We start from the raw sequence: 23,943 nt of genomic DNA on the forward strand, positions 1-23,943 counted from the left end.
CTTGGCATAAACATTACAATTAACAGAAAAAAAAACTTAAATAAACACATGGTACATAAACACATGGTACATGTATTTGTAAAGTAAAGCAGAATACTGGCACTTTATCAAGAAATACATTCAGTTTTTAAGGCGTATAGATACATTTACTGCTGCAGTGTGAAACCATCACTGCTTGAAGAGTTTAAAAAGATCACCCTTATTAATATTTAAAAAACAAAAAACAAAAAAAAAAACACTTCAACAGAAGAATACCAGAACAGAATTAATTTGAAAATCAAAAGAGTTTAAACACGTGCAGTTCCTATCAGCACTGAATAAAGTGAGATGAATTATGATGAATGATATTATTTCCTGAGTAAAATCACCTACATTTATTAAAGCATATTAAAATGTATATCAATATAAACATAAATCCCAGCATCAAATCTTGCTGAAAACAAACTGGTCTGGAGACTTTTTAGCCTGATCTTGGACATTAGTCAGCAGTAAGAGCAGCAGCTTTCTTCAGCAGGAAAGGGAAACCATAGCACGTCAGTACTTTCACAAAACCAGGGTACTGATTATTATTAATCCCCCATAAAAACAAAAAACAACACAATTCTCCTCCAGTGAGAAAAGTTGTGAAAGGAAACAAAAGGCATAAAATCCATCATCTTTGGTTCGCTTGAAAGTCATAAAGGATTGAAAGCACAACCGTGTAACACTGTTTTTGGTTTCCTGATGTCCTTTCAGTAAGCAAGTATCAATTCTACTCAGGAATAAAGCTTTGAAAAATGACAAAACACATGCAACAGAATCCACATTAATGCTCTGTGCAACGGCGACCACAGTCTTTGGTTTCAGGCTGTTTGCTTCAAAAAGAAAACTTCAAAACTGATTGTGTCTCTCTGATTTAAAATACAGCGAGCGATCAGTTTCCCCTGATTGAGAAGAATTTCAGCCGCTTGGAATATTAATATAATATCTGTATATAATTCTCATGTACAATAACATCCACGCTGAACTTGAAACTCTAATGAGGGAAACTGATCACTGCGACATTTGATTTAAAGAGGTGAATCTCATAAAGCCCATCAAGAACATTTTACTCCAACATAAAAAGGAAAATAAGAAGTTATATGTTGCAGCTCCAAAATTATTTTCATGACAATTAAACAATTAATTTATGATTTAAATCTAAAAAATATAATATATTTTATATCATGACAATTAATGGTTCCATGACGATTATTTACATTAAAAATATATTTTTAATATTATATTTACATTTTATATCATGCAAATTATTTGAAATAATGACAATTATTTTATATCATGTCAATTAAGTAATAAATTTATGGTTTACATCAAAAATATATTTTTATGACAATTAAGCAATGAATTTATGATGGCTTACATTCAAATATATTTATTTAAATATAATGTAATATAAAATATATTTTATATTATGACAATTATTTTTATCATGACAAATAAGCAATTAATTTATGATATTACATTAAAAATATTTTAATATAATGTAATAAAATTTGAATTTGGGCTGAAATGTGCTTAATTTTCATGAAAATAATGTCACAATATATTTAATCTAAATGGACTTAAAATAAGTTTAGATTTTCTTTATGCAAAATTTAACTTCTTGTTTTTTTCTGTTGATTTTGGAGTGAAATGTAATGAGATATTCATGAGATTTTTAAAGCTGGACTTCTGCATCTCCACCTCATTTGGTCGCAGGAGTTCTTTAAAGCAGCTCTTTTTCCCGAACCGAACAGACGTTCGCTGGTCTCTGGGTGAAACATCTTTGGTTTGATTCACGGATAATCTCATTGTCATCTTATCATCCCAAAGACCAGCAAACCAGAAAGAAGAAATGAAAGAGCAAGCAGCTCTGCAGATGATGGTGTGTCACCGTTGCACACTGAGCTTCATAAAACTACAACTCCAAACTAATCTGAAAGACAAGTGCTACACTCATGATCCTAAATCTAAAATAGCATCGACTATTTCAAAGCACTAAAGTAACTAAAATGCGTACTCAGTAGTACATATTCTGTATTTCGAGAAAAATAGATATCTTTGGAGGCAAAAAGGTTTCATGATCGTTCGGATTTGATTATTATTTTTGGTTTTCAAAACATTCACTCGGACTGCAATCAAATCAATCTCTTGCTCTTCACACATTTAAGGCCATTATTTAAAGCTATCAGTTTTGCCGAACTAAGAAGCACCCAGCATCTTTGGTTACTTTGTACTCAAAAGAAGAAATAAACTATGGATAAAGAAATCCATCTCCACAACAGAGGTCAAACATACACATTAAGTACGGGTCAACCGCCCGGAAAACACCCTGTCCATCACACCATGTCACTGTACAAAACACAATCCCTGAGACAAAGAAAATCAGACATGACTCCTGCTAAAAATTCAAAGGTAAAATGAGGTAGTATAAAACAGGGACTATAAGAGCAAAAATACACACATTCATACGACGAACCTGAGAAATCTAAATCATACATAAAACGCAAATAAATCATACGTAAACATCACAGAGTAAAACATTCACCTGAAAGTTGTTTAACGTTTATGAACCTGAGGTAGGTCAAAAATGCAATGAGCTGGGTAGCTCCGCCCACAATTGGTCCCAAGTCCTGCATATTAAGCAGCCACTATGTTCTGATTGGCTGTGACACAGCAGTATCATGACAAACTGCATCTCGCCAACTCAGGACGGGCAAAAACATTAAACAAATTAAACAAACACACAAACTAATGTGAAGATAACGCTGTCGAGTGTATAAGTGGACATTAAATACTTAGAAGACAAACTGAGGTAGATTAGGAAGTCAAGAGAGGTTTTCCGTTCTCTCTCGCTGAGGTTACGTCAGAAAGCGTGACATGCACGTCGCACGTTTTGGATGTTTTTTTTAACACATTCATGGTGGGTGAGATTCTAGTTTCTTTCAGACACACAATCATTTATAAAAACCAACAGAAAAGGACAAAAACAAATACATTCACCGAGAAAGAGGGCCATGTGGACGTCTCGGGTCGTCCAGCACTGCTCAGTAGTCCGTTTAAGCAGCAGGGGGCGCCAGAGGGCATAAGCATTTTTTAGTTTTTTGCTAAACAGGATGCGTATCCATCATTTCCTGTTCCTGAAGTGTTGTTTCCGTCATTGGGAACATGTGGAGATGCAGCTCTTTCTCTGTAACCTCGTGGACGGGCGTTTCGGCCGACGCTTCGCTCTCCTCGCCCTGCAGGGAGGCCGGGCGACTGCCGACACCCAGAGACAGGTTGGTCGCCTCGGTGTCGTCGTGAGAGTAGCGTCCCGAGTCGCCCGTCTCGTGGCTGCCCTCACTGGAATGAGAGCCCTCGCTGTCGCCCCCCGGTGGCCCAAACAGGCCGTGCAGAGAAGACGGCGGGTGTTGGGGAGAGGTTTCTGTGTAACACAGCAGCGTGGTGCCATGATGATAGGGATAAGAAGGACTGGAGACCCTCTTCACATCCTGACAGAGGCAGAAAACACCAGTAAACTGAAGAGACATACTTGAAAAATGTCCTATATTCAACCCAAAAGCATAATGGAACAGATCTTTTTTTTTTAGTTTGCTTAAAAATTCAGAAAACAAACAAACAATAAAAAATTAACCCTATTTTATTTTGGACCAATTTTTTTTTTTCGACATTAAGAAAATTAATTAATTAAATTTCCTAAAAAAACAGATAAATTATTTAAATTAATTAAAATAAGACATTATTTTTTATCATATATTCTTATTAAAAATGAGAAATTATTTAAATAACCAGTCATTTTAGTTTATTTATTATTTATATACCATAATAGTATTTATAAATAATTTTTCCTTTTTTAATTTATCCCATTTTCTCATGTGCTTTTGTCATTTTTGTTTATTTCAGTTTTAGCAGTGTTACTATTTCAACTTCATCTTATTTTATTTCAGACAATTCTCAAGGCAACATTTAAAATCTGTTAGTTTTTAAACTTTAAATGTGCAATCTAATACTTGATTTCATTTTATTCCAATTTTATTTCAATTAATGGAAACAGTTTAATAATTTAATAGTTTTACCTTACAATAACAACACAGACCATGGCAGTATTTACTACCTTTAATTTATACTCATTTCAAATAATAATAATAAAATAATAAATAGTTTTACTATAATGATGTTACATGAACATATTATATTATATTGTATAATTTAGAATATTGTTAAAAATTAAAAGCAATGTTTTCAGTGTTTTTTCTTCCCCAAAACTTTCATATTCCTTTTGCTGATGCTCTCAGCCGTCATGACGCTTTTGTGTCGGATGTTAGATTATGGCTCTATCTGACTGTTTCTTTAATAACCCTCACTGAAATATGTAACGGTTTCAAACCTTGTTATCCCTCTTAAAGAAGTTCCATCTCTTTCTCCTCTTCTTCTCAACAGTGGGCTTCACTGGCCCATAGCTGTTAATGATCAGATTTGTTCCACCCTAAAACAGTAAAACACAATCATCACAATATTGTTTCCACAAAGGACATCGTCTGCTATAAAACAAACACACACACACACAAAAGGTATTTTTAGGCAGGAATGTATCATTTTAAACATACCTTTGCGTCGATGAAATGATCCCTCATCATGGGCATCATCACCTCCACACTCTCAGCTTGACTCTGATTGGCCAGACGGCCAGCAGTGGGCGGAGTCTGTCCTCCAGCTTGTCTGATGGATTTGGTAGAGGAAGATTTCCTGTCACGAATAATGCAGGTCAGTAACAGAATCATCATGGAAACAATCAATTAACTGACATTTGAGATATATAACCCGATAATATGCAATAATTCATGAAAAAAAGAAAGAAAATGTATTGGCTTGCAGCAGTGTTTTTTATGTATACTATGCATAAATGATAAATTATACTACTATAGTATTTATTATGTGCTTTTATAAACATTTTTTAAATTATTTTTAATATTTCCATTTATATTTCCGTTCTTTTTATTATATTTCTATTTAGCTTTATTTGATTTCAGTAATTGTAACATTTTTCAGTTAGTTGCCAAGACAACATTTCTCATTTTTAAATTTTTTTTCTTTTTATGTTATTTTATTTCAGCTCTATTTCAATGACATAACTGAATTTCTTACCTGGTTTTCCTCCTGCAGGCCAGTATGAGGATGCAGATGATAATGCAGGTTAAAGCGATACACACTCCCACCACTATCCCCGTCATTGACCTCTGATCCAGGTGATAGAAACCATCAGAAAACGCTGCGGATGGAGCACAAAAACAGTATTAAGATGATGCAAAGACTTACGGATTTTCAAATGAGATCATGTATTTAAATGCATTATTAACATCTCCCAGCTTAAAGAGGGCAGTGCGTGGCTACAAAGGACCCGTTGTGCACCTGTGCCGTGTGTTTGGGAGGCGTGTGCGTCTGCGTGCACGCTCAGTTCTACTGCAGGTGAGAACGGCCCGTCTCCCATCTGATTGGACGCTGAGACCTTGACCAGGTACACCTGACCGGACTGAAGATTCTCCAGCAGGGCCATCGTGACGCTCCCTGACAACAAGGGTAACATCGTTAAATGAAAATAACACATAAACCTATCAATAATTTACATCGTTGACTTTTATCTGCATTCATTACCTGTGTGAATCTCAAATAAAAAAAAAAAGATAGAGATGTATACTTTGCATTAAGACAAGATTATTTAGATTTAAACCAGAGATGCTCAAAGCACCGGCCAAAGCTGGTCCATAATGACCACTGATTTGGCCTAATCTCAAAAGTGGGAAGTTGATATATAACCTAATAATTTGCAATAATTAAGATTATTGGTTGGCAGCAGTGTTATTTTAGTGTTTTGAATCAGCTTTTATCTTTTTTTTTTAGTTTCCATTTCAATTTTAGTTTAAGTTTTCGTAATTTTGTGTAATTTCGTAATTTTTTATTAGTTATCAGTTTTTTATATTTTTAATTTTTTTTTTATTTTAGTTTTCATTTTAGCAAACTTATTGTTTTTTTAAGTTAGCTTCCAAGGCAGCATTTCTAATTTTCATTTAAGCTTTTAAAGTTTTTCATCAAATATTTATAGGGGGAAAAAACATGCCATTGAAGCATATATTTATAATTTATCTTTTTATTTATTTATGTATTACTGTATTGAAATGAATTTCATTTTAAAAACATAAATGCAACATTTACTTTTGGTCCACAATCCTCAAACAAGTGTCTTTTTTGTCTCTTCATAATAAAAAGTATAGGCACCTCTGATTTGATTATTATTTTTTTTTTGCATTTGACATTATTTTCATAAATGTCAAAGTAAAACAAGCAAATTTAACCTACAAATGAATTATTTTTCATTAAAAACAGCAAATATTAAATTCAGCATAAACATTACTATGATTTATAAAATATAAATAAGCATAAATATTTAATACATTCTGAAAATGATATATTTTTGCATTACATTATTACAAATTGCGTTTATGTTCATGCAAAATATTCTTTTGATGAATTTCTTTTGATTTTGTGCTGAAATATGACACAGGCATGTTCTTGACAGGTTTTGTGAGATTTTATTGCCTGACTCTTCAATCCTCATGTGACAGCACAGGATCAGAGTTTTACTACGAACAGACAGAACACCCCGTCAGCACCGCAGCGATTATTTGTGACCAACAGATTTAGGGTGTTGAGGGTTAAATGTTAACGCTTTAGTGACTGGTCTCATTACAGTACCACCCAAAACCTCCTGAACCAGCAGCGCATCTCTGCAGCCGTAATCGGCAAACCGCAGTGTGATTTATTCTGCAGAGCAGGCTGGGAATGACCTCAGGATCTGAGCCTCACCTCATGTTTAGATCCGGAGAGCTGTGTGTGTAACTGAAAACAGATGAACGGCAGTCCTGCTCATCTTTTACTGTCACTGCCCTGGATTTAGAGCTAATATACACCTAGTGAAATGTTCCATTTCTATTCAAATCAAGTTTATTTGTACAGCGCTTTTCACAATACATATTGTTTCAAAGCAGCTTTACAGAAAATGCTCATTTCAATGTAACATTTAGTACAAATACATGCAAGGGTCAGAGTCAGTGTCATTTCAGAATCAATGAGATGATATTATAGTTTTCATTTATTTTAATTATTGTTGAAATGTTCTAATTTTTTGTGTTTTTGTCATTTTTATAATTTTTTATGTCTAAAAGTTTTTTTTTTTTTGCCGTTTTAGTTTTAGTTTTATTTTAGTACATCAGTTAAACTAAATGAAAATGAGAAATGTTTCTTTGGAAACAAGCTGAAAATGAATTTATGGTTCAAATACGTTTAGGATTTTTTTTAGTTTCAGTTAACGTTTGTTTTATTTCAAGTGAAAAAACTATATAAAACTATAATAACCCCTACACGCACGCACACACACACACACACATTCACTCACACACACAAATACACACACTCATTCACTCACACACAAACACAAACACAAACACACACACACTCATTCACTCACTCACACACACACACAATCTCATTCATTCACTCACACACACACACACACAAACACAAACACACACACACTCATTCACTCACTCACACACACACACAATCTCATTCACTCACACACAAACACAAACACACACACACTCATTCACTCACTCACACACACACAAACACACACACACACACACACACACACACACACTCATTCACTCACACACACACATTCACTCACACACACACACACACACACACACACACACACACACACACACTCATTCACTCACACACACACACACACACACACACACACACACTCATTCACTCACACTCACACACACACACACTCACACACACACACACTCACACACACACACACTCACACTCACTCTCTCTCCACAATATCTCCAACCCCCCGCCCCCCCATGCTCTGCGTGAAGCATACAGGATGGTGTAGCGTGTCACAGCGATGCTGAGCTCGTCAGGTGGTTTCCATGACACCAGCGCCATGTCTCCTTCAATCAGAGTGACTTTCACTCCTTCAGGAGCTCGAGTGGGAGCTGATCGGAGAACAGACAGACAAACAGACACCAGTCAATCAAAACCACTCAAAGCCTTACGCAGAGAATGGATATATATATATATATAAATGTTTACCTTCAGGTAGTGTGGTCTGATAAACCACGGGACTCCAGGGACTGGACAGCTGATCCACGTGAAGACGAACTGCAAACTCATAATTGGTGTTTGGGTCCAAATCAGTGACCATCAGACTCTGGGCAGCACTGCAGGAACACACACACACATATGAGAGGATGAGCATCACAATCTGTGTGTGTGTGTGTGTGTGTGTCAGTAACACCAACTCCTCAAGTAAAACAACAACCAAGCCTTCCTCAATCCCAACCGGTTAAAACCCAACCTTTAATTGACGACCGTCTGTCCGCCGGTGAAAGCGGGTCGGGCCCAGTGCAGGAACACAGAGGAGGAGGAGTTACTGCGGGCGTAAACGTGATGAGGCGGCGGAGGGGGCGGGACCAGACGATCACGGACCGCTGCAAACAAACATCAAAATGTGCTTCAATGGTAATGTTTTTTATGAAGTCTCTTCTGCTCATCAAGGCTGAATTTATTTGATTTAAAATACAGCAAAAATGTGAAATATTATTACAATTTAATAGAACTGTTTTCTATGTGAATATATTGTAAAATGTAATTTATTCCTGTTTTTTTCAGCATCATTACATAAATCCTTCTAATAAGCTGATTCGCAGCTCAAGAAACATTTCTGATTATTATCAATGTTGAAAACAGTTTTTTTTTGTGGAAACTGTGATACATTTTATTTTTCAGGATTCACAGATGAATAGAGAGTTCAAAAGAACAGCATTTATTTGAAATAGAAATCTTGTCGGTCGCTAGACTCACAAACACATCCTGGTGTGCTGATAGTCTGGTCTGCCTGGTATCCTTCACCCATCAAACTGTAGGCCAAGAGTTTGACGTGGTACTTCCTCCTGGGGTCTGTAATAAAGACACACAAGAAGAAAAATGCAAGTATAAAAATAGTTTCTACTGTATTTTTCAAATGAAACATATGGGTGTTCACACATACAGTGACAGATGAATTCATGATGTGCACGTGTCCAAAGAAAAGTTTAACTTCATTATATTCATATGTATGTAGATATATATGTATGTGTGTGGGTAACCGATTGCATGTAATCATGATTACGTAATCAGTTTCTTAAAATTAAGTACTTGTAATTAAATCATATTACATCTTAAAATATTCGTAATCAGACTAGTTACTTTTTTTATTACATGATTATATATTATTCACATTGTCTCATGACAAGCAGGTAAACAGGTATAACATTTCATATTAAGTTTTATTTGTATTGTAATTTTAAGATTGATTTTAATTCAAATCATTTATTTAATTATTAGCTTTTCATTAAACTCACAAACCCCAGTTTGGGAAAATGTAATGTATTTATAATGTTTAATGCATGTTGTTAATAACAACGACTGGAAGATATGTTCTTTCTCTTTGTATTTTTATATGCAATGTATTACAAGATTGTCCTGTTTAAATCAATGTGATAAACAAGTTAGGTCAAAAGTAATGAAAAAGTAGTCAGATTATATTACCTGAAATGTGTACCGTAATGGATTGCAGTTACTAACTACAAATTATTTCATTTCATTTTGGAATCAGTAACGGACTACAATTTGTATGTAATCTACCCAGCACAGTATGTACATTTATATATAAATATATACACAAGCATGCATATACATATACATACATGCATACATGTATATCTTATGAAGCTTGACAGTTTATGAAATGATGCATTATGTCTGCAACAACTGAAACACAAACACTTTCCCCTCCAGAAAATGCATTTTTCGTGGCAACAATATAGATTTCTAGTCAAAATAGAATGGTATCTTATTTCTTCCTGTAATGCATGTAATCTGTGCTCAGATTTTACAAAGCTTTGGTCAGTTAATGTGTGAATGGGGCATAAGAGAATGTGTGTGTGTGTGTGTGTTTGTAACAGCAGATGTATATGGTCAGCTGACGTGTGTAGCGTGTGTGCATGTGTGTTTAATCATCAGCAGATGCCCAGAGCTGGAGGTGTTGGTCAGTGAGTTTGCGCTCGATCCTTCTGCTGGTCAACACAAAAGACGAGTGTCCATCCCCCGTTCAGTTCATCCACCCGTCATCCATCTGCTTCACCCACCCCCCCGACTGACCACTGACTAGCAGCCGCATCCCATTCACAACCAGACCACAGAGGTTACATCAGAGACCCAAAGGCCATGGGAAACACACACACACACACACACACACACACACACACAGAGGTCAGCCCCGTGACCAAAAACATGACCTCATGCATCATAAAGAGACCTCGGACTGACAGAAAAATTGATAACTGATCAGAAACCGATCATCTGGGCTTATCAGATATTCAAATGAAATTCACAGATAGCATTATTAAAAATTACAATAGCAAAACTCTAAAACTGTCCAAGTAATTCTTTGCATTAATTAGAGAAGCATATACACTTTTTTATATATTTTATAGATATGCAAAAAAGAGCATTTTTTAGTCAAGGAAATATTATTTAATAGAAGTATGAACTACAGATTTTAAAACAAAACAATCTAAAACATCTGGATAAACATGCTAATATGCAGATTTAAAATCTAAAAAATTAGTATTTGTTATTTTTTATAATGATTTATAAATATATATTAAGTGATTTTACAGTGATATGTCAGCAACAGCCATGCTTTCTATAGCGTGAATAGTCGAGGTGTGAAACTTTTACTCATTGAAACTAACAAGTTGCTGCAGTTTCCATACTGTCCTGCAGTACTGACTTTGGTCACATAGTGGCGCTACATGAGACTGACATGACTGAACATGTTCTGAGCTTCAGATCCTACAACTAAACCAATCCTGAGAGTCTAGTTGACAAATAGCATGGACATGAATGTTTTCAACATCAAGACACAAGGGTAAAAATGTACATTTACGCTAATATACTGCATATATGAGTATATTTGTGATTCTGGAAAGTTATTCCACTATTAGTTTTTTTTTTTTTTTAGCTTTTGTGCTATTCATATTAACAGTCCTGTAGTGTGAAAAATCTATTATTAAAAGTACAAATATTCCATGAGTTGGTATTATTTTAAATGAATTGAAATACTATCACAGTTTTTTTTATATTTTGAATTAGATGTTATTTTTATTTTCAGTTTTCACTTGAATTTAGGTTTCAGTCATTTTGTTGCGTTTTTGTAACGTCTTTTATCATTTTTTTTTAATGTGTGTATAGTTTTATTAATTTTTATGTATTAGTTTTAGTTCATTTAGTTTTAGATATTTTAGTATTTTAAGTTAAGCTTAACAAAAATTTGAAATGTCTCCTTGGCAACTAGTTGAAATAAATTCAATCACTGGCACTGAGATTGAGGGGGCGGGGCCAAGCCCAGCAGTGCTGTCCTGATTGGACGGTTCGGTAAGGTGTGTGTGGCATTGAGATCCACAACTCTGAAGAGGCTCGGTGGAGCCGGTCAGGGGTCAGAGTTCACACACAGATAAAACTCCTCAGGAATCTGGAGTCAGAGGTCAGGCACACAAGAGAGGCCTCTTTCTCCAGGCCATCAACATTCAGAGAGAGATAAAGAAAGTATTTGGACGGGAAACAACACACAAAACACACTTTAAATAGCATGGATAGTAAGACGTGCACGAGTCCACAAACAATAGTTAGCTAAATAAAATAAACGAATATATTTTAAATCATATTTTTTTCACACAAATCTATCTATCTATATATATTTAAAACCACCCTGGACAACAGCCTCCCTACGGTACAATAGCCTGGAGATATTAACCACACACTGAGAGAGGGGCACATCTGACCTCTGACCTGGAATCTGGGCAAGTCCAGTCCTGTCGAGAGAGTCAGGGAGCAGCGCACATGCAGCACAGAACTTACAAAAAAATAGCAAGATTTTGAAATATGACCTCACTATAATGAAAAGGAAGTATTCATTTTGATAAGTTTCAAACTGATATTATGAGGGGGAAAAAATGAATATTTTAATTTGATTGATTTTGCAAAAGCCACAGTCCCTGCAATACTTCTACTTTCCACCAGGGGGCTGTGGCACACACTGGGAAGTTTGATCACATCACTAACACTAACTATCAGCCACAGCAGTGTGATCAACAGCTAGAGCTACTAATGAACAGCTGTAGCTCTGAAGTGTATCAGTAAGAGTCTTCAGAGTCTGAAAAGTATGAAGAAATCATGAAATATAGACAAATATCATCATGTACAAAATACCTACAATATCTACAAAAACAAAACTACATTTTTTACATTTTCTGGCAAAACTTAATATTTTTATCCTAACTCGATAAAATAAAATATATATTTATTAGAAATATATAAATACCTATTATGGAATTTCTACAGTAATAAACCAGATTTGTATCATTTCTGGCAAAAGGAAAATATAAAAAATAAACAAAAAAAACATCAAAATAATGGAAAAAATATTAGAAATAGGTACAAATATCTTAAATGGAATATCTATAAAAAATTAAACTAGATTTTTATCATTTCTGGCAAATGGGGACATCAGCCATCTTTCTGCAAATAAAAAAAATTAAACTAGATTTTCACTATGTTTGCATCATTAATCTGGCAAATGGGGACATCAGCCCCCCCCCCAAAAAAAAATCAGCAAAAGCTTAGAAATATGCAAGACATCTTAACTCACTACAATGAAAAAAATATTAGAATTATAAACAAATATCTACAAATGAAACTAGATTTTTACCATTTCTCATTTGTCTCATTTTATGTATTTTTCTTATTTTCTTTTCAATACATTTTAAGTAAAGCACTTTGAACCAGCATTATGTATGAAATAATGTGCTATATAAATAAACTTGCTTTGCATTGCCTAGACTGTTGATGATGGTTTCTGGGCGTTGCTATGGGGTTCTAAGTGCTTTTAATCGAGCTGCTATGCAGTTGCTAGGGTGCTGACTTAGTAAACACCACTACTGACAAATCTCCACCAAGTGAAATCTCCACAGAGCTTAAATGAATATAGAAAATGCCCATCCGCTGTTCTGAGCTCAGCTCTCACAGATATTACAGCCGAGCTAAATGAACGAGCCTGCTTTAATTAAAGAGTGAACATTAGAGACCGTAACCCTCAGACACTCTCCGGAGGAAAAAACGAGCAAGAAACATCATGTACAACACGCTCGACAGCATCTGTAACATGATGTTATCACAGAAACCAATTTAGTTCTTCAGTTCTACAAAGGAAGTCTCTGGGGTCAGGGTTCCTGAGGGTGTAAAAGCAGAAATGTGAAGTTTGCATCATGAATCATGTGAAGGTTTCCAGGTTTACTCGCTTTAAACGGTCATCATCAGTTGTGAGACTGTGTGTGTGTGTAAGTGTGTGTGTGTGTGTGTTTGGTTGGGGGTGTTGGAGCTCTGTATGAGGATCTTTGTTGTGAAGCTCGTCCCACATTCTGTCCCCCTACAGACATAAACCTCCCAATGCTCTCTTCACCTCCCCTGGACTGATAAACTGTAAACCCTCCCTGAGAGCTGTCCACAACTCTAATGAATAGAGTTCAGCTCCTTCACACCTCTCTGAATACAGCATGAAGGGTGAATTTCAGCTTAAACTACATCCACTGCCTATTTCAACTCATTTCTGTTTGTAAAAAAACAAAAACCAATAAGATGACAACTGTGTACTAGCAAAGTCTATTTGGCAATGAATATTGCATCATAGCATGGAGAATTCATTAAAGAGATCTCTATAATATTTCAATCGTTCAACTACACATAAAAAAAAATATTTTTAGTTCTTAGCATTTTTGTCTTTATTTTTTTCCAGTACAAATATCTAATCATTCTTAAATCAGGATGTTTATCTGAAATGCAAAATTACATAAGATACTTGTTTTCAGAAAAAAAAAAAAACAATTATGCTTAAAAATTTAAATGGGGTCTAAAAAATAAACTTAATTCAAAGGTAAAACGATTATTTTTCTTACACCATTGACAGATATATAAACCAAAACTTACTTAAATTTGATAATTTTTTATATTTTTAGGTAATTTTGTATCTTAACATTTTGCATTTCGCAAATAAACTATGAATAAATTAAGAATGTTTATATATACCAAGTAAAAAAAAAAATTGTATTTTATGTAGTTCTCGGTTATGTTTCATTTAAGTATGAACTTTGTCTCAGATCAGACACAAATGAGTCACTAGCTGTCATCCAGTAAGAGTATAGAGTTATAAAACGAATAATGAGCAGACTCAGATCATTTGATGAGAATGTATGAGCTCATATTAAAATCTCTGACTTGGTTGTAGAATCTGAGCACAGTTTGAGGCATTTTGGGATCTTTTCTGAAACGCGTGTGAGATTACTGGGGTTTTTCTGAAAATCTTAAGCAAAAGTCTCTATTTGCTCTGCCTTTAACCTCAGTGCTGTCTAGATGAAGCAACTGAGATATTTGGCCACCTACATTCCCAATTCAATTCCAGTTAGTAAAGTTAGTAAATATATGTATGGAAATATTGTGTCCAGTTCTGTCTGATTTAAATATCAGCTGGTTGACCTCTCTACGGCCACAGATGGCCACTGGTCAAGCAAAGCATTGTGGGACAGCATTCATGACCACCACTGAATTACAGGCCCAGATAAGAGTGACCTTTAGGGGCACAAGAGGGCGAGCACACCACAAACATACAATGCCCTCCTCCAGATGCTCATGGGAAGATCAGCACTGACCAGCACTTAGGCACCGGGCTGGAAGGGTCAGAGGTCAGAGGGGGGAGGGTCACTGGGAGTTTAGGGAGGAGAGCCACAAATCTACATATCTGAAAAACACTTGAGTGCTCTTGTTCTTGGCGAACCACTGGCCTGTTCATTTAGAGACTCTGGGTGGAGCAATGAACAGAAATAAATAGAAAAGAATCATCAATAATCAACATGAAAACAGATGTGAGTCTTTGAGTGGATGACATCACATCTTGCTGTTTTTCAGCATGAATCTCACACTTTTAAGTGTATCAACACTACACAGAGTTAAACTGATCTCAAGATGTCAGGGTCGTGCAAAATCCAGAACTGAAGGATTGACAGGAAAATGAAATTACTGAATTGCTATTCAAATTACATCTATCTGTCCGTCCGTCTGTCTGTCTGTCTGTCTATCTATCTATCTATCTATCTATCTATCTATCTATCTATCTATCTATCTATCTATCTATCTATCCATCTATCTATCTATCTATCTATCTATCTATCCATTTGTCCATCCATCTATCTATCTATCCATTTGTCCATCCATCTATCTATCTATCTATCTATCTATCTATCTATCTATCTATCTATCTATCTATCTATCTATCTATCTATCTATCTATCTATCTATCTATCTATCTATCCATTTGTCCATCCATCCATCATCCATCCATCCATCCATCCATCCATCCATCCATCTATCTATCTATCCATCTATCCATCCATCCATCCATCCATCCATCCATCCATCCATCCATCCATCCATCCATCCATCCATCTATCTATCTATCTATCTATCCAACTGTCCATCCATCCATCCATCCATCTATCCATCATCCATCCATCCATCTATCCATTTATCCATCCATCCATCCATCCATCCATCCATCCATCCATCCATCCATCTATCCATTTGTCCATCTATCTATCTATCTGTCTATCTATTGGTCTATCCATCTGTCCATCAATCCATCCATCTACTTTTTAAAAAAAAAAATTCAATCTTTCAAACAAACCTGAATTAAAATATCTTTGAATTTCATTTTTATTTTACTTTCCGATATTCAAATTTTAAATTGCAATTCCATGTCCTCAATTCAAATGAAGAAAAAGATTTTTTTTCAGTTCTGAACAGCACATAATTCTGCTCCATTCAGTGTTAAATGCTGGACTGAAAGTGGCATGCTCAGTGTTTACACAAGCTAACATCCCGCTCTAGCCAATCAGACTCCCAAACTTCCACTACAACAAACACAGGCACATTAAAAAAAGATTTCCCATTTGGCACATTTGCACACAGCTGCTGGATTTCACTGGGTGTCCTGAAGTCACTGAAGTCACTCACCCAGGCCTCCAATGGTGTGCTGGCGGTGGTGAGGGGGAATCTGGGTCAGCGCTCCTTCTGGTTCGCTCTCTTCGTGGTAGGAAAGTTTGAAGCCCTGCAGTCCAGTGCCGCTGCCAGCTGGAAGATGCCAACGCAACACCACAGTCGTGCAGTTCAGAGACTCCAGCTGCAGCTCTGGTGCCAGGGGCACTATGGGAGAAAAATACTCAGACAATCAGAAACACATCGTCATACTTCTTGTGCATGGAAAAGTAAAGTTATGTTAAAAGGATGCATGTTGAGTTGAGTGTCATTAAAACGTCTTTCTCCTCTCAGACTACAAAACGTGGCAAGCTTACACTGCACGGTTAAACAGTTCATACCTGACAGAAAGAACAAAACATTGAAAATTTCAAAGCGCAGACCCCACCAGCCCTGTAACCTCAGGAGAACAAATCTTCAAGATTTATCGGCCACAACTGCTGCTATGAATCTCTTGAGTCCAGACGAGACGGGACCTCACAGGAACCACCGCCGGGGTTAAATCAATCCCAGCTTAATTAAACACACTCCCGCAGAGTTTCCTGTGGTTCCAGTGTATCTTTGCAGACATTAAATTTAACCGTAGTAATCTAACAGAGTGGGTTCCAGTAGATCACAGGTGACAGAGTTTCATATGTGAGCTGAGGCTTACGCTGGGACTGGAAGATCTGTAGAGGCCTGCGGCTCTCGCTTTATAACCCATGACTAAAAGCTTTCCGATGTGGACGAGAAGAAGGGTCAAAAGTCATGCAGGAACAAATGCAATGCCTTAACAAGATTATCAGCCCAAAGCAAAGAGAAAGACATCTTCTCAAAGCATGTGTTGCAGGTTTTAAAATTTTGCACTTACATACAGACATCAGAAGATTCACGCCTAACAGTCCAAATAATCAACACCAACTTGGATTAGACCATCTATAGCACATTAATAGAATGATAGAACGATTGATTAACGATAGAATGATAGATATATGGATGGAGGGATGGAAGGATGGAGGCACAGGTAGAACGATAGATAGATAGATAGATAGATAGATAGATAGATAGATAGACAGACAGACAGACCTTTAGTGCTGGAAGCCTTCGGTGTCCTGTGGGACGTCCAGGCCGATGGTTCTCCCCATCCCACGCTGGTCGCTGCAGCGATGCGGAGCAGGTACGTGGTGTCGGGCTGAAGACCCTCCAGGAGGTGATGGGTTTTGTGTCCTGAGAGCTCCAGCTGTGTCACTGCCCCGTCTGTGCTGGTCCTGTACGAGAGGCGGTACCCAGACACACGACCACGACTCAGCTTATGAGACAGAGGCTGCCACGACACCTGGATATCAGAGGGACTGCGGCTGGTGAGGCTCAACTCAGGAGCACGCGAGGGAACTGAGCCAGAGAGAGAAATTCATGACAGATAGTACTTATGAATATCACAGACCCAGCAGCAAACCCACAAAGCAGTCATAACAGAAAAATGGTCTTGATAAGCAATTGTTTTGGTACAAGATACCTTGACTAACATTATGAGTGGATCTCAGGGGAAAATAAAATTATATAATGCATACAACGATATAAAGTTGCATCTTTCTTTTAAGGCAGACAATGAATCTCACTCAGCTTAATCATAAATAAAATGGAGTGAATGGGTGCCGTCAGAATGAGTCCAAACAGCTGATAAAAACATCACAATAATCCACAGCACTCCAGTCCAGCAGTAACATCTGGAGAAGACAAAAGCTGTGTGTTTGTAAAAAACAAATAGGATGTTTTTAACTTTAAACTGTTGCTTCCGGCAAAAATATGAGTCCATAGTTTTAAATAATGCTTCCTCCAGTGAAAAAAATCCATCCACTGTTATCCTCTCACATCAAAACAGTTTTGGCTTGTAAACGGTGCTTGATCTGATCTGCACATATTTCTCTCATGATTCAGATGAGACGACTTTTTTCACTGGAGGAAGCATTATAATGGATAGAGGAGAAAAGCAAAATTGAAGTTCAAAACTTCTTGATGTATTTGTTTTGTCCAAACACACAGCTTTTGTCTTCTCCAGATGTTAACTGCTGGACTGGAGTGATGTGGATTACTTGTGGATTATTGTGATCTTTTTATCAGCTGTTTGGACTCTCATTCTGACGGCACCCATTCACTGCAGAGCAGCCATTGGTGAACAAGTGATGCAATGCTGCATTTCTAAAAATCTGTTCAGATGAAGAGACTTTTTAATTTTCATTTTTGGGTGAACTATTCCTTTAAGAGAACACAACAACGTTTGGACATCAGATGCTCATTCTCTACTCACCGTCCTCCAGTGTGTGCTGTATGACGTGGTCAGACATGCGGCTGGCACCCATGGGCATGTACGCTACGATATAAAAGGTGTAGTTCCGCCCGGCCTCCAGGTCATCAATGATGTAGCGGGTGGTATCGTTACCGATAACAATCTGGTACTCTTCGTTATTTAGACCTGTTGGGACACGACAAGCCTTAAAGTCCTCGTGAAATCAAAAGTCGGTATTAAAGTTGGCAGCAACTTCCAGTTCAGATGGACTTTAATGTTTCACAATCTCTGGAAAGCATGACAAATTCAGCAACACTGCTACACTTTGCAATGCCAAGTTCATTGCTTCGATTCCTAGGTAAAGTATGAACTGATAAAATGCACTCTTTGAATGCAGTATAAGTCGCTTTGAATAAAAGCATCTGCCTAATGCACAAATGTATCATGCACAAAATTCAAACTAATAATGCACAGAAACTAAGTTCCCTAAAATGAAAAGAAAATGGTGTAGAATTTACTTTGAAACCATTTTCATACATAGATTGCTTAACACATTGAATTAAACATGACATTCTGAAGTTATAAGACTGAAATAGTATTTTCTTGGAAAACATATTCCAATAAACTTTGTTTTAATTTTTACAATCCAGAGGAAAGTTCTATTGTCCCAAATGCATGCTCCTTATCCTTCATAAATCGAAAAACAATAAACATACCAACACCTTCTTTTAATTAACCCAACTAAAAACAAATAAAAAGAAACTTGTCAACTCAATCAACATGGCCATGCCTTCTTTTAATTAACCGCATTATCAATGCAACTAAAGGCAAATTCCACCTGCTGGTTTTCCCACAAGTCCACTGCACCTGATAACACTTTAATTAGGCAACATTAAGATGCTCAAATAAAAGAAACACTCTACAGCATTGAGTCTCCAACTGAATTTCTGACTCAATAAACAAGATACTCGACAGTCAACAGAAAAGGCCTTGTTCTGGAGCTGAATGGCCACGCTGAAGACTTTGACTCTGACGCACAGGGACAAGCCCCCCAAAGCCTCTTCAGACACTCCAACACTCGGGATAATTAGCCCCCTTTTGCAACCCTTTCAATCACTTCCGATGCTTTTTGCCCTCCAGAGCAGATGCAGTGTGTATTCTTTCTCTACAGCTACTGTATTCTTCTCCCACTAAATGGCCTGGAATTCTGGAAGTCCAAGTGCAACCGGCAAAATCCCTACTAAAGATTTCACACTTGTCAGTGTCTCATTGTTTTCACTTCCTTATCTTCTAACAAGCAGGCAGGTGTTTTATTTGGACGTCTTTATTAAAAGCTAAAAGAATATCAATGCATTTAAACTGCGAGCAATTTATTGAACTAAACCAATGATCCTTGACTTTTTGTTTTTTCAACAACAGAAAGTACTCAAAGAGTCCTCAACTACTCAACCGGCTGTCATGAACAGAGCAAGAGCCTTTACCACACAAAGTCATGAATATTTCTAAATTAAAGGAATAGTCTGGTAAGAATGAAAATTTGCTTAAGATTTACTCACCCTCAGACCATCCGAGCTGTAGATGAGTTTGTTTCTTTATCAGATTTGGAGAAATGTAGCATTGCATTACTTGCTTAGCAATGGCTGCTCTGCAGTGAATGGGTGCCGTCAGAATGAGAGTCCAAAAACCTGATAAAAACATCACAATAATCCACACCACTCCAGTCCAGCAGTTAACATCTGGAGAAGTGTGTTTGTAAGAAACAAGTTTTTAACTTTAAAATGCTGTTTCTGGCTAAAATATGAGTTTATAATCCATAATAACGCTTCCTCCAGTGAAAAAGTCCATCTCCTCTTGTCTTCTCACATTAAAATGTTTGTTACGAACTGTTCTAGACTGTTCTGGCTTGTAAACAGTGCTTGATCTGAGCAGATTTCTCTCCTGATTCAGACACAATGTATTTTTCACTGGAGGAAGTGTTTTATGGATTACAGACTCGTATTTTAGCCGGAAGCATTGATTTGAAGTTAAAAACATCATAATGATGGATTTGTTTCAGCTTTTGTCTTCTTCAGATGTTAACTGGTGGACTGGAGAGGAGTGGATTACTTGTGGATTATTGTGATGTTTTAATCAGCTGTTTGTACTCTCATTCTGACGGCACCCATTCACTGCAGAGCATCCATTGCTGAGCAAGTGATGCAATGCTACAATCCAAAAAAAACGAATAAGAAACAAACTCATCTACATCTCGGATGGTCTGAGAGTGAGCACATTTTCAGCAAATGTTCATTTTTGGGTGAACTGTTTCTTTAATTGGTGCATTTTCACCACTGTCTGTTTACACCTGAGACACTCACCTTCTGCCTTCATGTAGTGTACAGAGTAAGCAATGACTTTGTCTGAGTTGTACATGGGTCTCTCCCAGGCCAGTAAGATGGCTGAGCTGGATACGGTCTCTGCACGGACATTTCTGGGCGCGCTCGGCCGGTTGTCCGACATTACTACGATCAGACGAGCCATGGCCAGAACTGAACCCTGCTCGTTCTCCGCCTGGCACTGGTATATGCCATCATCTTCAGGAATAATCTGGTTAATCACCAGTTTACTGTGAAAACAAACAATGATTTTCACAATGAAAAAAACTCAAGACATTGATATACTGACAATCTCACAAAACCTGTTAATATTGCACCTCGAACTCTAAAGTAAGAAAAACGTAGCATTTGTTGCACTGCCTTTTAAAAAAACTAAAACATCAGGATGCATTACAGTAATGAGAACTTGGGAGAAAATGTGATTAATTTTCTTTATTTTATATAATATATTATGTTATTTTAATATAACATAAAAGATGTTTCGTAACATGAATATTTATAGATGCAAGAACTGAAAAAAAAAATAAAAACATATATTTAACATGCATGTTTAACGTGTGTATGTTGAGGTGGAAACAAGCATGTCAATAGCACTAGACCAAATCACTCCCCCTCCTTTTTACTTTCAGGATCCCATGACAAACCCAGACAGGAAAACAAATTAGAGGAAAATCAAAGAGAAAATCAGCTCAAACTCCATTAGCAGAGCACTGAATAATTAACCCTCTCTTGTTCCACATAAGAAACCAGCTGATGAATATTTCAGCAGGACAGAGTTTCCAGCAGACGAATGAGCCCAGAGCGACATCAACGTCGGCCATCAGGTAGTGCTCAAAATATACACTTCAACTCAAATTCAAGACAAACAGAAACAAATGCAATGGGTTCTACCTTTGCAGCAGCATACAGTATCTGTCAGATAGTGCACAGCTTTACATTAAGATAATTGTGAATCTGAGGTGCATTAAACAATTCAAGCAGATGCAGCTATAAACAAAGACTTCCAAGAGACACATTTATTGGTTCAGGCCATGCATGTTCTCGAAAGCACTGAGGAGTTTCACATGCATGTACCTGTTATACATCTTGACGCGTCCGTTCGAGTGAACGGGTTCACCGTTCTTCAGCCATGTGATCTGAGGGGTCGGGAATCCCTCGGCCACACATGCGAAGCGGGCGGTACCGGCCCTCGGTCGGGTCACGCTTCACTCCAACACAAATAGAGACGCCGCATCAAAACAAAAACACATACACATATTAAATAAATAAAATCATGCAATCTTGAAAACATATAAAGGTAAATTTAACACTTTTTTAAGACTTAATTTAAGACTTTTTTAAAAAGTTAAAATAAACTGAAGGGAACACAATATGTCAAAATAGTATATACAGTAATTGTAAATGTCTTGTATTAGCAATGCTTCAAAGTTTGAAAATAGAAATTTATACCAATCTCCATTACTTTTCATTCATTTTACAAAAAAAAAAAAAAAAAAAAAAATCTAAAGGCTTGAATAACACTTGTTTTCCAGAGCAAATATCTAAAGATTTTTAAATCAAGAAACATTTACTTGATACGCAAAATGACAAGATTAGAAGTCTATAGTTTATAAATTAAACAAGGACAAATATGTCAATATGCAATGTGTTAATTAACTTAATTCAAACAGAAAAGTAATTTTCATTTCTTATTGAGAGATATTTTTTCTTGTTTTAAGTATAAATTCATTTAATTTTGTTCAGTTTCTCAGAAATCAAGACTTCATATGTTTAGTAACTTGATTACTTTTACTTGAGATGTCTAAACATTTGTGACCCTGGAGCACAAAACCAGTCATAAGGGTCAATTTTTCGAAATTGAGATTTATACATAATCTGAAAGCTGAATAAATAATCTTTCCATTGATGTATGGTTTGTTAGGAGGACAATATTTATCTGAGATACAACAATTTGAAAATCTGGAATCTGAGGGTGCAAAAAAATCTAAATATTGAGAAAATCACATTTAAAGTTGTCCAAATGAAGTTCTTAGCAATGCATATTACTAATCAAAAATTAAGTTTTAATATATTTACAGTAGGAAATTTACTAAATATCTTTATGGAACATGATCTTTACTTAATATCCTAATGATTTTTGGACATAAAAGAAAAATCAATAATTTTGACACATACAATGTATTTTTGGCTATTGCTACAAATATACCCCAGAGACTTAAGACTGCTTTTGTGCTGCAGGAAAACAAAAATGCTGAGAAAGATTGCAGTGCATGAAACATTTGTGTTTTTTTACTCTACCTAGCACAGTTATATTAGCGGCTGCAATCGTGTAGTTTCTGGTTCCCGGCGTAGTTGCGCGGCAGAAGTAGATCCCAGCGTGCTGGGGTTTCACGTCAGATATGAGCAGGTTTCCATTGCCAAGAACCTTCGTTTTGTGAACGTCAATAGATTTATGGTCGGCGCGGCTCCATGAGATCAGCGGACGAGGATTTCCGGTCGCCATGCACTCCAGCAGAGCCGTGCTGTGAAGCGTCACGGTCAGATTCTGCGGACCGGCGATGATGATAAACATAACAAAAAAAAATGAAAAATAAACAAACTACAAGCAAAACGAGAACAAATACTAACTATACACATACAATACATCACTGTTAACAAAACAACTCCTCTCCTGCGGCGGCGACCTGTGGTCACGGTTAGCTCGGCCTCGGCGCTCCTGCGGCGGCTGGCGATATTAATCGCCACACAGCGGTAACTCCCGGCATCAGCCTGTTCAACTACACAAATACAAAAAAAACACAATTTAAACACTCAGAAACAGAAATGAGACATGCAAACATTCACTTAATACAACATACGATAAAATGTTTATAATGTACAGAGTAAAATGTCAAAAATAAATGTCAAATTTGAAATAATTGTGGAACGGACATACTATATATGTATTACAGTAAATTAAATGAGCAAAATAAAGAAAGAGTAAGTGGTCAATACTAAGCCCCTCCTCCCTCTAGTAGGTGGGCG

The 23,943-nt window shown here is 36.6% G+C and overlaps 1 protein-coding gene across 1 annotated transcript; it reads right to left on the reverse strand.

Annotated features, from left to right (window-relative positions):
* Positions 1–1,547: 1,547 nt before the first annotated feature.
* On the reverse strand, positions 1,548–23,491 carry prtga (protogenin homolog a (Gallus gallus)). The gene is given in 16 exon segments (XM_042775841.1): positions 1,548–3,509; positions 4,406–4,504; positions 4,626–4,764; positions 5,164–5,287; positions 5,428–5,583; positions 7,917–8,087; positions 8,185–8,312; positions 8,390–8,582; positions 8,956–9,051; positions 16,258–16,446; positions 17,344–17,649; positions 18,566–18,730; positions 20,902–21,149; positions 21,994–22,122; positions 22,712–22,736; positions 23,218–23,491. Coding segments are annotated over 16 exon segments (2,826 nt in total). The 3' UTR covers positions 1,548–3,125.
* Positions 23,492–23,943: the final 452 nt, after the last annotated feature.

This window comes from Cyprinus carpio, chromosome A18 (genome assembly GCF_018340385.1).
Source record: "Cyprinus carpio isolate SPL01 chromosome A18, ASM1834038v1, whole genome shotgun sequence".
Taxonomy (NCBI): domain Eukaryota; kingdom Metazoa; phylum Chordata; class Actinopteri; order Cypriniformes; family Cyprinidae; genus Cyprinus; species Cyprinus carpio.